Source organism: Scyliorhinus torazame, chromosome 13 (assembly GCF_047496885.1).
Source record: "Scyliorhinus torazame isolate Kashiwa2021f chromosome 13, sScyTor2.1, whole genome shotgun sequence".
NCBI lineage: Eukaryota > Metazoa > Chordata > Chondrichthyes > Carcharhiniformes > Scyliorhinidae > Scyliorhinus > Scyliorhinus torazame.
Window position 1 is genome coordinate 92,452,185 of NC_092719.1, and position 15,976 is coordinate 92,468,160.

At 46.9% G+C, this 15,976-nt stretch overlaps 1 protein-coding gene across 2 annotated transcripts in view; it reads left to right on the plus strand.

The window, feature by feature from the left end:
- Positions 1 to 15,976, plus strand: part of LOC140388192 (chloride anion exchanger-like) — a 226,603-nt gene that overhangs the window by 15,644 nt on the left and 194,983 nt on the right. For both annotated transcript variants that reach the window (XM_072471963.1, XM_072471964.1), the window contains exons 3-5: positions 15,239 to 15,349; positions 15,437 to 15,600; positions 15,688 to 15,852. In XM_072471963.1, the coding sequence (XP_072328064.1) occupies positions 15,239 to 15,349; positions 15,437 to 15,600; positions 15,688 to 15,852 (440 nt within the window). The remainder of the gene's footprint in view (positions 1 to 15,238; positions 15,350 to 15,436; positions 15,601 to 15,687; positions 15,853 to 15,976) is intronic.

Genomic DNA, 15,976 nt, shown 5'->3' on the forward strand with positions numbered 1-15,976 from the left:
CCCAAGCCCAACCCTCTAATCACCTCGAGCCCAACCCTCCTATCATCCCGAGGCCCAACCCTCCCATCACCTCGAGCCCAACCCTCCTATCATCCCGAGGCCCAACCCTCCCATCACCTCGAGCCCAACCCTCCTATCATCCCGAGGCCCAACCCTCCCATCACCACGTGCCCAACCCTCCCATCACCTCGAGCCCAACCTTCCTATCATCCCGAGGCCCAACCCTCCCATCACCCCGTGCCCAACCCTCCCATCACCTCGAGCCCAACCCTCCCATCATCCCGAGCCCAACCCTCCCATCATCCCGAGCCCAACCCTCCTATTATCCCGAGCCCAACCCTCTTATCATCCCGAGACCAACCCTCCATTTATCCCGAGCCTAACCCTGTCAACTCAACCCAAATGCAAACTTATAAACCCAACTTAAACCATATCAACCCAGCCCCAACCTTACCAACCCAAACTGGACCATAGCAGCCCAACCCTATCAACACAACCCTATCAACCAAAACCCAAACCTATCAAACCAAACGCCTGCCCGATCAACCAAGACCTAATAAAAACACTCTAAACCCAAACATACCAACCCAACCCAACACTATCTACCCAATTCTATCAACCAAGCCCCAAACATATTACTCCATCCTCAACGCTACACGCACAATCTCAACCCATTCAAACTATATCACTCCAACCACACCCCTACAAACACTATGACAACGCCAACATTTCAAGCCAACCCTATCGATCCAACCAGATCAATCCAACCCCAACTCTACGAATGCATCAGCTACCCAAAAGCAACCCCAGCATCTCCAACCCAACCCGATCAACCTAACTTTTGGCTGCAAATGAGACTCCAGGATGGTGTGTTGCATCCCTGGTGCTAGGTTAAAAGACGTTTCGGAGTGGTTATAGGACATTCTGGAGGGGCAGGGTGAACAGCCAGTGATCATGGTACACATTAGTACAAATGACATAGGTAGAAAAAGGAATGAGGTCCTGAAAGCAGAATGCAGGGATTTCGGAAGAAAGTTGAGAAGTCGGATCGCAAAGGTACTGATCTCAGGATTACTACTAGTGCCATTTCTAGTCAGAATAGTCAGAGGAATACGTGGCTGAAGAGATGGTGTGAGGGAGATGTTTCAGATTCCTGGGGCACTGGGACTGGTTCTGAGGGAGGTGGGACCTGTACAAACTGGACCAGAATTGAGATCCTTGCGGTGGGTACTTGCTCGAGCGATTGGGGAGGGTTTAAACCAATATGGTTGGGGGATGGGGGTATTCAGAGCAGATGAAATCAAGAACAAGAGAAAAAGACAGCGAGGAGAATAAGAAAATTGATAGGCAGAGAAACCAAGGGCCAGTATCCTATAATGACACTGAAAAATAGTAGGGACCAGTCAAGGAATGTTAAAAAGCCTAGCGTGTATGCTCGGAGCATTTGAAATAAAATGGATGAATTAGTTGTTTGGATACATATAAAGAGGTATGATATAGTTGGGATTACGGAGACATGGCTCCAAGGTGACCAAGGATGGGAACTATACATTGAGGGCTATTCAGTTTTTAGGAAGGACAAACAGCAAGGAAAAGTTGGTGAAGTTGCATTGTTGATTAAAGAAAATAAAGATACAGGAAAGATATTAGCACTGGTGGTGTGGAATCTCTATGGGCTGAGTTACAAGACACCATAGGGCAAAGGCATTCGTAGGGGTGGTATATATATATATACCACTAAATTGCAGTGGTAATGTTGGGAATAGCATTAGACAGGAAATCAGAGATGCATGTGTTCAAGGAACATCTGTGATTGTGGGTGACTTTAATCTATGTATAAATTGAGTGAGTCAAATTTGTTACCGTACAATAGAAGAGGAATTCCTGGAGTGTGTACGGGTTGGTTTTCTGGACCAGGGGGTGGGATTCTGTGATCCTGAGGGTAAGTGTTGACGCCGTCGGAAACGCCGTCGCGTTTCTTGACGGTGTCAACACGGCCTCAGGATCAGCAATTCTGCCCCCTACAGGAGGACTAACAAGGGAACAGGCCATCTGGGACTGGGTGTTGTGCAATGAGAAAGGATTAGTTGTCTGCCCAGTTGTGACAGAACCTTTGGGGGCGAGTGATCATAATATGATAGAATTCTTTATCATGGTGGATCGTGAGGTCGCTGATTCTAAGACAAGGGTCCTGAATCTCAATAAAGGTAACTATGATAATATGAGACATGAGCTGGCTATGACGGACTGTGAAACATTACTGAAAGGAAGGACAGCGACAGAAAATGGCAGGCATTCCAGTAACGAATGGGTGAACTCCAAAATATGTTTATCCCTATTTGCTGCAGGAGGAGAAAGGCTTACAAGGGAAATTAGGGACAGTATTAGATTCAAAGAAGAAGCATATAAGTTAGCCAGAAAATGCAATAGACCTGAGGAATGGGAACAGTTTAAAAGTCAGCAAAGGTTGATTAAGAAGGGAAAAATACAATGTGAAAGTAAGCTAACCGGGAACATAAAAACTGACTGTAAAAATTTCTACAGGCATGTAAAGAGAAAAAGATTGATAAAAACGAATGTAGGCCCCTTTCAGTCAGAAACAGGGGAATTCATAACGGCGAACAAAGAAATGGCTGAGGAACTAAATTCGTACTTTGCTTCTGTCTTCACAAAGCAAGACATGGATAATGTACTGGAGGTGCTGAGAAACACAAGTTTTCGTGAGGAGCTGAAGGAAATTAGTATGTGTAAGAAAAATGGCTTTTGAGAAATTAATGGGATTGAACAAAGAACAATACAGCACAGGAACAGGCCCTTCGGCCCTCCAAGCCTGCGACGACCATGGTACCTGCCGAAACTAAAACTGTCTGCACTTACGGAGTCCGGATCCTTCCATTCACACTCTATTCATATATTTGTCTAGATGTCCCTTAAATGCTACTATCGTACCTGCTCCCACCACCTCCCCAGGCAGCATTTTCCATATATTTACCACCCTCTGTGTAAAAAAAACTTGCCGCGCACATCCGTTCTAAACTTTTCCCCAAGCACTTTAAACCGATGTTCCCTAGTATTTGACTCTCCTACCCTTGGAAAGTCAATCTGACTGTCCACTCTGTCCATGCCACTCATAATCTTGTAGACCTCTATCAGGTTGTCTCCCAACCTCCTTCGTTCCAGTGAGAACAGACCAGGTTTATCTAACCTCTCCTCATAGCTAATGCCCTCCATACCAAGCATCATCCTAGTGAACCGTTTCTGTACTCTCTCCAAAGCAGTCACATCCTTCTGGTAGTGTGGCGACCAGAATTGTACACAATATTCCAGTTCTACCATTTATTGTGTGATTCCTACATGCATTGGACCTTCTAAAGAGCATTCCTCACACTTGCCCGGATTAAACTCCATCTGCCATTTTTCTCCGCCCAAGATCACTTTATATCTTACTGTATCCAATGGGTGTCAATAACCCCCCCTTAGCACCCTTCCAGACTGGGACTACAACCCCCCCCCATTTAGCATCCACCCAGACATGGTCAATCAATTTGCCCCCCCCCCCCCCATCCTTTCAGGGATGTTAATAGAGGTTTATAAGATAAACTAATGGCCACAACATCGTAGTCCCAAGTACCAATCCACGCTCCAAGTTCACCTACCTTATTCCGGATGCTCCTTGCATTGAAGTAGACACACTTCAACCCACCTTTCAGTCTGCCGGTACATTCCTGCGATCTTGATACCCTCCTCAGTACCTCAAGAATAGTCTTGACACTGGCTTCTGGACTACAGCTCGTTTTCCCAGCCCCCTGACAAATTAGTTTAAACCTGCCCGAAGAGCTGTAGCAAATTTCCCTCCCAGGATATTGGTGCCCCTCTGGTTCAGGTGCAAATCGTCCTGGCTGTACAGGTCCCACCTTCCCCAGAATGTGCTCCAATTATGCACGTACCTGAAACCCTCCCTTCTACACCATCCCTGCAGCCACGTGTTTATCTGCACTCCCTCCCTGTTCCTCACCTCACTAGCATGTGGCACCGGCAACAAACCAGAGATGACAACATGGTTTGTCCTGGCTCTCAGCTTCCACCCTAGCTCAAGCCATGTAATATGGGGTAAGCCATGGGGTACGTGCCTCTGGCACGGAGTCTGTCCCTCTTGCTCAGAAGGGAAGGGGGGAGAGGAGCAGAGCATTAGTAATTGGGGACTCGATAGTCAGGGGCACAGATAGGAGATTTTGTGGGAGCGTGAGAGACTCACGTTTGGTATGTTGCCTCCCAGGTGCAAGGGTACGTGATGTCTCGGATCGTGTTTTCCGGGTCCTTAGGGGGAGGGGGAGCAGCCCCAAGTCGTGGTCCACATTAGCACGAACGACATAGGTAGGAAAGGGGACAAGGATGTCAGGCAGGCTTTCAGGGAGCTAGGATGGAAGCTCAGAACTAGAACAAACAGAGTTGTTATCTCTGGGTTGTTGCCCGTGCCACGTGATAGTGTGATGAGGAATAGGGAGAGAGAGCAATTAAACACGTGGCTACAGGGATGGTGCAGGCGGGGGGGATTCAGATTTCTGGATAACTGGGGCTCTTTCTGGGGAAGGTGGGACCTCTACAGACAGGATGGTCTACATCTGAACCTGAGGGGCACAAATATCCTGGGGGGGAGATTTGTTACTGCTCTTTGGGGGGGTTTAAACTAATGCAGCAGGGGCATGGGAACCTGGATTGTAGTTTTAGGGTAAGGGAGAATGAGAGTATAGAGGTCAGGAGCACAGATTTGACGTCGCAGGAGGGGGCCAGTGTTCAGGTAGGTGGTTTGAAGTGTGTCTACTTCAATGCCAGGAGTATACGAAATAAGGTAGGGGAACTGGCAGCATGGGTTGGTACTTGGGACTTCGATGTTGTGGCCATTTCGGAGACATGGATAGAGCAGGGATAGGAATGGATGTTGCAGGTTCCGGGGTTTAGGTGTTTTAGTAAGCTCAGAGAAGGAGGCAAAAGAGGGGGAGGTGTGGCGCTGCTAGTCAAGAGCAGTATTACGGTGGCGGAGAGGATGCTAGATGGGGACTCATCTTCCGAGGTAGTATGGGCTGAGGTTAGAAACATGAAAGGAGAGGTCACCCTGTTGGGAGTCTTCTATAGGCCTCCAAATAGTTCTCGGGATGTAGAGGAAAGGGTGGCGAGGATGATCCTGGATAAGAGCGAAAGTAACAGGGTAGTTATTATGGGAGACTTTAACTTTCCAAATATTGACTGGAAAAGATATAGTTTGAGTACATTAGATGGGTCGTTTTTTGTACAGTGTGTGCAGGAGGGTTTCCTGACACAATATGTTGACAGGCCAACAAGAGGCGAGGCCACGTTGGATTTGGTTTTGGGTAATGAACCAGGCCAGGTGTTGGATTTGGAGGTAGGAGTGCACTTTGGGGACAGTGACCACAATTCGGTGACGTTTACGTTAATGATGGAAAGGGATAAGTATACACCGCAGGGCAAGAGTTATAGCTGGGGGAAGGGCAATTATGATGCCATTAGACGTGACTTGGGGGGGATAAGGAGGAGAAGTAGGCTGCAAGTGTTGGGCACACTGGATAAGTGGAGCTTGTTCAAGGATCAGCTACTGCGTGTTCTTGGTAAGTATGTACCGGTCAGGCAGGGAGGAAGGCGTCGAGCGAGGGAACCGTGGTTTACCAAACAAGTGGAATCTCTTGTTAAGAGGAAGAAGGAGGCCTATGTGAAGATGAGGTGTGAAGTTTCAGTTGGGGCAATGGATAGTTACAAGGTAGCGAGGACGGATCTAAAGAGAGAGCTAAGACGAGCAAGGAGGGGACATGAGAAGTATTTGGCAGGTAGGATCAAGGAAAACCCAAAAGCTTTCTATAGGTATGTCAGGAATAAGCGAATGACTAGGGAAAGAGTAGGACCAGTCAAGGACAGGGATGGGAAGTTGTGTGTGGAGTCTGAAGAGATAGGCGAGATACTAAATGAATATTTTTCGTCAGTATTCACTCAGGAAAAAGATAATGTTGTGGAGGAGAATGCTGAGCCCCAGGCTTATAGAATAGATGGCATTGAGGTACGTAGGGAAGAGGTGTTGGCAATTCTGGACAGGCTGAAAATAGATAAGTCCCCGGGTCCTGATGGGATTTATCCTAGGATTCTCTGGGAGGCCAGGGAAGAGATTGCTGGACCTTTGGCTTTGATTTTTATGTCATCATTGGCTACAGGAATAGTGCCAGAGGACTGGAGGATAGCAAATGTGGTGCCTTTGTTCAAAAAGGGGAGCAGAGACAACCCTGGCAACTATAGACCGGTGAGCCTCACGTCTGTTGTGGGTAAAGTCTTGGAGGGGATTATAAGAGACAAGATTTATAATCATCTAGATAGGAATAATATGATCAGGGATAGTCAGCATGGCTTTGTGAAGGGTAGGTCATGCCTCACAAACCTTATTGAGTTCTTTGAGAAGGTGACTGAACAGGTAGACGAGGGTAGAGCAGTCGATGTGGTGTATATGGATTTCAGCAAAGCGTTTGATAAGGTTCCCCACGGTAGGCTATTGCAGAAAATACGGAGGCTGGGGATTGAGGGTGATTTAGAGATGTGGATCAGAAATTGGCTAGCTGAAAGAAGACAGAGGGTGGTGGTTGATGGGAAATGTTCAGAATGGAGTTCAGTTACAAGTGGAGTACCACAAGGATCTGTTCTGGGGCCGTTGCTGTTTGTCATTTTTATCAATGACCTAGAGGAAGGCGCAGAAGGGTGGGTGAGTAAATTTGCAGACGATACTAAAGTCGGTGGTGTTGTCGATAGTGTGGAAGGATGTAGCAGGCCACAGAGGGATATAGATAAGCTGCAGAGCTGGGCTGAGAGGTGGCAAATGGAGTTTAATGTAGAGAAGTGTGAGGTGATTCACTTTGGAAGGAATAACAGGAATGCGGAATATTTGGCTAATGGTAAAGTTCTTGGAAGTGTGGATAAGCAGAGGGAACTAGGTATCCATGTACATAGATCCCTGAAAGTTGCCACCCAGGTTGATAGGGTTGTGAAGAAGGCCTATGGAGTGTTGGCCTTTATTGGTAGAGGGATTGAGTTCCGGAGTCAGGAGGTCATGTTGCAGCTGTACAAAACTCTGGTACGGCCGCATTTGGAGTATTGCATACAGTTCTGGTCACCGCATTATAGGAAGGACGTGGAGGCTTTGGAGAGGGTGCAGAGGAGATTTACCAGGATGTTGCCTGGTATGGAGGGAAAATCTTATGAGGAAAGGCTGATGGACTTGAGGTTGTTTTCGTTGGAGAGAAGAAGGTTAAGAGGAGACTTAATAGAGGCATACAAAATGATCAGGGGGTTAGATAGGGTGGACAGTGAGAGCCTTCTCCCGCAGATGGAAATGGCTGGCACAAGGGGACATAGCTTTAAACTGAGGGGGTAATAGATATAGGACAGAGGTCAGAGGTAGGTTCTTTACGCAAAGAGTAGTGAGGCCGTGGAATGCCCTACCTGCTACAGTAGTGAACTCGCCAACATTGAGGGCATTTAAAAGTTTATTGGATGAACATATGGATGATAATGGCATAGTGTAGGTTAGATGGCTTTTGTTTTGGTGCAACATCGTGGGCCGAAGGGCCTGTACTGCGTCTGTAATCCGTGAGTCTCTGTCGCTACCACAGAACCGTCTATTTGTCCCTTTAACTATCGAGTCCCCAATAACTATTGCTCTCCTGCTCTCCCTCTTTCCCTTCTGAGCCACGAGGATGGACTCAGTGCTGGAGATCCGTTCACCGTGACTTACCCCTGGTATGTCGTCCCCCTCAACAATATCCAAAACGGTATACTTGTTACTGAGGGGAACGACCACAGAGGATCCCTGCACTGACTACTTCCTCCCAGCCCCTCTCACCGTCACCCATCTACCTTGATTCTTCGGAGTAACTACATCCCTGAAGCTACTATCTATGACCACCTCTGCCTCCCGAATGATCCGAAGTTCATCCAGCTCCAGTTCCCTAACGCGGTTTCTGAGGTGCTGGAGATGGGTGCACATTTCACAGGTGAAATCAGCAGGGACACTGACGGCATCCCTCACCTCAAACATTCTGCAGGAGGTACATTGCACTGCCTTCCCTGCCATCCCCTCTAGATAAAAAAAGAAAGAACTCACCTGATATTCACTCAACCCCTTAGGTTGGAGGAGGTGGAAGGGTGGGAGACACTACAAGTGTAGTGTCTCGGGTTTAGCAACCGCCCAACTTATATACATGTACTAACAAATCTTCCCAGAAATCCCCACGGCCGACTTCCTGCAGCTATGGAGGTAAGTTTTTTAAAAATCTGAAGGCCGCTTCTCCTGCAAGGTAAGTTTTTAAAGGTTAAACTTACCTTCCCGACAGACCCCTGGCCACTACTCCCACCGGAAATCTGAAGGCCTCTTCTCCAGCAAGGTAAGTTTTTAAAGGTTAAACTTACCTTCCCGACAGACCCCTGGCCACTGCTCCCGCCGAAAATCTGAAGGCCGCTTCTCCTGCAAGGTAAGTTTTTAAAGGTTAAACTTACCTTCCCGACAATATAATACACTCTTGAATTAGATCTTCCAAAATGCATTAACTCGCATTTGCCTGGATTAAACTCCATCTGCCATTTCTCTGCCCAACTCTCCAATCTATCTATATTTTGCTGTATTCTCTGACAGTCCTCCTCGCTATCTGCTACTCCACCAATCTTAGTATCATCTGCAAACTTGCTAATCAGACCACCTATACCTTCGTCCAGATCATTTATGTGTATCACAAACAACAGTAGTCCGAGCACGGATCCCACTAGTCACCTTTCTCCATTTTGAGATACTCCCTTCCACCACTACTCTCTGTCATCTGTTGCCCAGCCAGTTCTTTATCCATCTAGCTAGTACACCCTGAACCCCATACGACTTCACTTTTTCCATCAACCTGCCATGGGAAACTTTATCAAACGCCTTACTGAAGTTAATGTATATGACATCTACAGCCCTTCCCTCATCAATTAACTTTGTCACTTCCTCAAAGAATTCTATTAGGTTTGTAAGACATGACCTTCCCTGCACAAAACCATGCTGCCTATCACTGATAAGTCTATTTTCTTCCAAATGTGAATAGATCCTATCCCTCAGTATCTTCTCCAACAGTTTGCCTGCCACTGACATCAAGCTCACAGGTCCATAATTACCTGGATTATCCCTGCTACCCTTCTTAAACAAAGGGACAACATTAGCAATTCTCCAGTCCTCCGGGACCACACCCGTGCTCAAGGATGCTGCAAGGATATCTGTTAAGGCCCCAGCTATTTCGTCCCTCCGCTTCCCTCAGTAACCTGGGATAGATCCCATCCGGACCTGGAGACCTGAATGCCTGTCCACCTGAATGCCTTTTAGAATACCCAAAACTTCCCCCTTCCTTATGCCGACTTGACCTAGATTATTTAAACATCCATCCCTAGCCTCAACATCCGTCATGTCCCTCTCCTTGGTGAATACCGATGCAAAGTATTCATTAAGAATCTCACCCATTTCCTCTGACTCCACGCATAAATTCCTTCTTTTGTCTTTGAGTGGGCCAATCCTTTCTCTAGTTACCCTCTTGCTCCTTATATACGAATAAAAGGCTTTGGGATTTTCCTTAACCCTGTTAGCCAAAGATATTTCATGACCCCTTTTAGCCCTCTTTATTGTACGTTTGAGATTTGTCCTACTTTCCCGATATTCCTCCAAAGCTTCATCAGTTTTAAGTCGCCTAGATCTTATGTATGCTTCCTTTTTCATCTTAGCTAGTCTCACAATTCCACTCGTCATCCATGGTTCCTAACCTTGCCATTTCTATCCCTCATTTTCACAGGGACATGTCTGTCCTGCACTCTAATCAACCTTTCCTTAAAAGACTGCCACATTTCAAATGTGGATTTACCCTTCAACAGTTGCTCCCAATCCACATTCCCTAGCTCCTGCCGAATTTTGTTATACTTGGCCTTTCCCCAATTTAGCACTCTTCCTTTAGGACCACTCTCGTCTTTGTCCATGAGTATTCTAAAACTTACGGAATTGTGATCGCTATTCCCAAAGTAATCACCGACTGAAACTTCAACCACCTGGCCGGGATTATTCCCCAATACCAGGTCCAGTATGGCCCCTTCCTGAGTTGGACTATTTACATACTGCTCTAAAAAACTCTCCTGGATGCTTCTTACAAATTCTGTTCCATCTACGCCTCCAACACTACATGAGTCACAGTACGAAGTCTTACAACAACAGGTTAAAGTCCAACAGGTTTGTTTCGATGTCACTAGCTTTCGGAGCGCTGCTCCTTCCTCAGGTGAATGCAGAGGTCTGTTCCAGAAACACATATATAGACCAATTCAAAGATGCCAAACAATGCTAGGAATGCGAGCATTAGCAGGTGATTAAATCTTTACAGATCCAGAGATGGGGTAACCCCAGGTTAAAGAGGTGTAAATTGTATCAAGCCAGGACAGTTGGTAGGATTTTGCAGGCCAGATGGTGGGGGATGAATGTAATGCGACATGAATCCCAGGTCCCGGTTGAGGCCGCACTCATGTGTGCGGAACTTGGCTATAAGTTTCTGCTCGGCGATTCTGCGTTGTCGCGGGTCCTGAAGGCCGCCTTGGAGAACGCTTACCCGGAGATCAGAGGCTGAATGCCCTTGACTGCTGAAGTGTTCCCCGACTGGAAGGGAACATTCCTGCCTGGTGATTGTTGCGCGATGTCCGTTCATTCGTTGTCGCAGCGTCTGCATGGTCTCGCCAATGTACCACGCTTCGGGATATCCTTTTCTGCAGCGTATGAGGTAGACAACGTTGGCCGAGTCGCACGAGTATGTACCGCGTACCTGGTGGGTAGTGTTCTCACGTGTAATAGTGGTATCCATGTCAATGATCTGGCACGTCTTGCAGAGATTGCCATGACAGGGTTCTGTGGTGTCGTGGTCACTGTTCTGAAGACTGGGTAGTTTGCTGCAAACAATGGTTCGTTTGAGGTTGCGCGGTTGTTTGAAGGCAAGTAGTGGGGGTGTGGGGATGACCTTGGCAAGATGTTCATCGTCATCAATGACGTGTTGAAGGCTGTGAAGAAGATGATGTAGTTTCTCTGCTCCGGGGAAGTACTGGACGACGAAGGGTATTCTGTCGGTTGTGTCCCATGTTTGTCTTCTGAGGAGGTCGGTCCGGTTTTTCGCTGTGGCGCATTGGAACTGTCGATCGATGAGTCGAGTGCCATATCCCGTTCGTACGAGGGCATCTTTCAACGTCTGTAGATGTCTGTTATGCTCCTCCTCGTCTGAGCAGGTCCTGTGTATACGGAGCGCTTGTCCATAGGGGATGGCTTCTTTAATGTGTTGAGGGTGGAAGCTGGAGAAGTGGAGCATCATGAGGTTATCCGTGGGTTTGCGGTAAAGGGGCAGCACGGTAGCACAAGTGATTAGCACTGTGGTTTCACAGCGCCAGGGCCCCAGGTTCGATTCCCCGCTGGGTCACTGTCTGTGCGGAGTTTGCACGTTCTCCCCGTGTGTGCGTGGGTTTTCTCCGGGTGCTCCGGTTTCCTCCCACAGTCCAAAGACGTGCAGGTTAGGTGGATTGGCCATGCTAAATTACCCGTAGTGTCCATAAGGGTTGGGAGGGGTTATTGGGTTGCGGGGAAAAGGTGGAAGTGAGGGATTAATGTGGGTCGGTGCAGACTCGATGGGCCGAATGGCCTCCTTCTGCACTGTATGTTCTATGTAATCTATGTAAAGCGACGTGCTGAGGTGACCGTCCTTGATGGAGACAAGTGTGTCCAAGAATGCAACTGATTTTGGAGAGTAGTCCATGGTGAGTCTGATGGTTGGATGGAACTTATTAATGTCATCGTGTAGTCGTTTCAGTGATTCTTCGCCGTGGGTCCAAAGGAAAAAAATGTCATCGATGTATCTGGTGTATAACATCGGTTGAAGGTCCTGTGCGGTGAGTAGGTCCTGTTCAAACTTGTGCATGAAGATGTTGGCGTATTGGGGTGCGAATTTGGTCCCCATGGCTGTTCCGTGCGTCTGGATGAAGAACTTGTTGTCGAAGGTGAAGACGTTGTGATCCAGAATGAAGCGGATGAGTTGCAGAATTGCGTCTGGAGATTGGCAGTTGTCGGTGTTGAGTACTGAGGCTGTTGCACCAATGCCGTCGTCATGGGGGATGCTGGTGTAGAGTGCCGAGACGTCCATTGTGACGAGGAATGTTCCTGGTTCAACTGGTCCATGGGTGCTGAGTTTCTAAAGGAAGTCTGTCGTGTCGCGACAGGAGCTGGGTGTACCTTGTACGATGGGTTTCAAGATGCCCTCGATGTAGCCAGAGAGGTTCTCATACAGGGTCCCATTGCCTGAAACGATAGGGCGGCCTGGTGTGTTGGCCTTATGTATTTTCGGGAGGCAGTAGAGATCTCCAATGCGGGGAGTACGTGGGATGAGAGCACGTAGGGTGCTCTGAAGATCTGGATCCAAGGTCTTGATCAGTCTGTTAAGTTGGCGGATGTGTTCCTTGGTCGGATCTGCGGGTAACTGTCTGTAGTGTTCTTGGTTGTTCAGTTGTCGGTATACTTCTTTGCAGTAGTCCGTTCTGTTCAGTACGACAGTGGCCCCCCTTTTGTCTGCTGGTTTGATGACGATGCTGCGGTTGGTCTTGAGAGCGCGGATGGCATTGCGTTGTGCTTGGGTGACGTTCGGGGCTGTCTTGTGAATGCGACTGATGAATCTGGCATTGACACGACTCCTGACGGCTTGAGCATACATGTCGAGTCTAAGGCAGCGGCCTTCCGGAGGGGTCCAATTCGACTCTTTCCTCTTCGGTTGCCGCACCGCAGATCTCTCGGTCTGCTGTTCCGGTTCATTGGTAGTCTGCTTGGGATCGCTGTTGACCTCTTGGGGTCTGTGGAAGAATTCCCGGAGCCTCATTCGCCTGATGAATTCCTCCGTGTCTGCCGCGAGACTGATGGGGTCCATTTTGGTGGTGGTGCAGAAATTGAGCCCTCTGCTGTTTTTAATTTTTAATAACAGGCATCTACAGATTAATTTCGATTTCGTCTGGTTGAAGGGTGTAGTCTGACAAGTTGACAATAGATTTCCCTGTATTGTTTTCTACTGTGACACCGGGGGTGGCTTGGTTGCTGCTGGTGGTGATGCCAAGTTTCTCAAGCTTTCTGTTCTTGGTATGCATATAGGTGGCATAGTATTGTTGTCTCATCTGTTTGGCAGTGTTCCGCAGCTGGTCTGCTGCATCCTAAGCGCAAGTTGAGAATATGGCCTCTATCTTGGTTTCCAGGTCATGGTTACATGAGTCACATTCAATGTTGGGGAAGTTAAAATCTCCCATCACGACCACCCTATTGCTCCTACACTTTTCTATAATCTGTCTACATATTTGTACCTCTACTTGACGCTCGCTTTTGGGAGGCCTGTATTAAAGTCCCAACAATGTTACTGCACCCTTCCTATTTCTTAGCTCTACCCATATTGCCTCAGTGCTCAAATCCTCCGTCGTGCCCTCCTTAATCACAGCTGTGATATCATCTCTGACCAGTAATGCAACTCCTCCACCTCTTTTACCTCCCTCTCTATCCCTCCTGAAGCATCTATACCCTGGGATATTTAGTTGCCAGTCTTGCCCTTCCCTCAACCAAGTCTCAGTAATACCAATAACATCATATTCCCAGGTACTAATTCAAGCTCTAAGTTCATTTGCCTTACCTGCTACACTTCTCGCATTAAAACACATGCACCTCAGACGTCCTGTCCCTTTGCATTCATCTTCTCTTCCCTGTCTACTCTTTCCCTTAGTCACATTGAGTTTATTCTCTAGTACCTTACTGGCTTTAGTTGCTGCCTCTTTACTGACCTCTAACTTCCTAATCTGGTTCCCATCCCCCTGCCACATTAGTTTAAAACCTCCCCAACAGTGTTAGCAAAAGCACCCCCAAGGTCTCCTAAGCAAACCCCAACACTTTGGTTACATCATGGGACTGCATATTGGAGTGAGACCAGCTGTCTCATTCTAATATGCATATTTGCCGAAAAGTGATCCGCCCACAATGTGCGGGATTCACATTGTGACGGTCTTGTGAGATTGCATTAGATCTTGCGAGGCGTGGCGAGCCAGTTAGACCCCGGAAGAGGGATCTACTGGCTGCACCATGCTACCTTTCACACGTAACGCGGCTGGTAGATAGCACCCTGGATTTATTAATTGAGTTTAAATTCCACCAGCTGCTGTGGTGGTATTTGAACCTATGTCCCCAGAGGATTAGCCTGGGCCTCTGGATTATTTGATCAGTAACATTACCAGTACGTCACTCTCTCCCCTCAAGTTCTTTCCAGAGCTCTGTCCTGAGCTTTATTAGACTGTTAGAAGTTAATTTTGTTAACCTATTCTTGGCTTCTGTGGTCCACCTAGATTGGATACTGGATGAGTGGCTATGGAGGATCCATGGGTGTGGTAGGCATGGAGCTGTCATGGGGTTATGAGGACATTGAGGTTGATGGCACATGGGAAATATAGGGAGTATAGGGTCATAGAGCAATCATCGGCGCACAGAGATGTTTTGCAGTATGAGGGGGCATAGAGGTCATATCGAGGGGTGAGTGATGTCAGGGGTGGGGCTGCAGGGTGAGGGTTTGACGATTTGACATTCATTGTTAAAACTGGGCTGGTGTCCCAGTAAATGGAGACTGTCGCCATGGTCATCCACCTGCCTCTGTTATTGCCTCAGGCATCCACTAGAGGCACAGACCTGACTCCCTGCACAGAATTAAAATATGGTGAACAGCTGCCTTTTCAAAGGAGTTTGATCTGTTGGGTAAGAAGGTGCTTCCTGACTTTTCCACAAAAATCTGATCCAGAATCTCTTTGCACCTCTACTCTTTCTAGGCTTTCACCATTTAAATAATATTTGGCTCAGAGTAAATCAACTCATGTGTTTAAATTGAAATCCATTTACCACTGCTTTATCCACTTTCTCAATCTATCAATGTCAGCTTTCAATTTTACATCTCATTTGGCTATTTTTAAGAATCAGTCATTGTGATTACCAATAAAATAATAAATTGCAACTATAACCACGACTAACACTATACTGTAATGCAAAAACTAGTTCATGCGGTGAAAATGATGCTATGTACAATCATTCAGATGTAATATCCAGTCTGATATGCTGACCTTGCTTGATCTTTATGTTTTTTTGTAGGGTTGGCCTTTGCTCTGCTAGTGTCAGTCCCTGCTGGCTATGGGCTATATGCAGCCTTTTTCCCCGTCTTGACATACTTTTTTTTGGGAACGTCAAAACATTTATCAGTTGGTGAGAATTTCAAATTTCAATAGATTTTCTGAATGACTAAAATTGTGAATTTAGTTTCCCACCATGAATATTTCTCATTGTCACCAGGTCCCTTTCCAGTGGTGAGTTTGATGGTAGGTACAGTGGTGAACAGGCTGGTGACTGATGGTGAAACCGATATGAATTCTACTCTTTTCCCGACTGAAATGAGTAAAGAGGACAGGCAAGTCTGGGTCGCAGCATCTGTTACTTTCCTCACTGGGATTTTTCAGGTTCGTATCATTCTAGGGTTGAAAAAGGAACGATTATTTTAAAAACACATACTCTTAAAAGTTACAAAGGATTTTTCCCATTTCCAGCTGGGTCTTGGATTACTTCAAGTTGGCTTTATTGTCATTTACCTGTCGGATCCAATGATTTCAGGCTTCACCACAGCTGCTGCCATTCACGTCCTTGTCTCTCAGCTCAAGTTTGTCTTGCAGTTGAGTGTCCCAGGATTCAGTGGGCCACTTTCCGTCATTTATGTAAGTCTAAGCAAAAGGCTATTTTCAGAAACTTGCATATCTAATCCTTAAAATCTAAACTTATAATTATTTGTGTTTTAAATATGAATTTGCTGTTTGTCTATTTATTTATTTATTCGTTAAC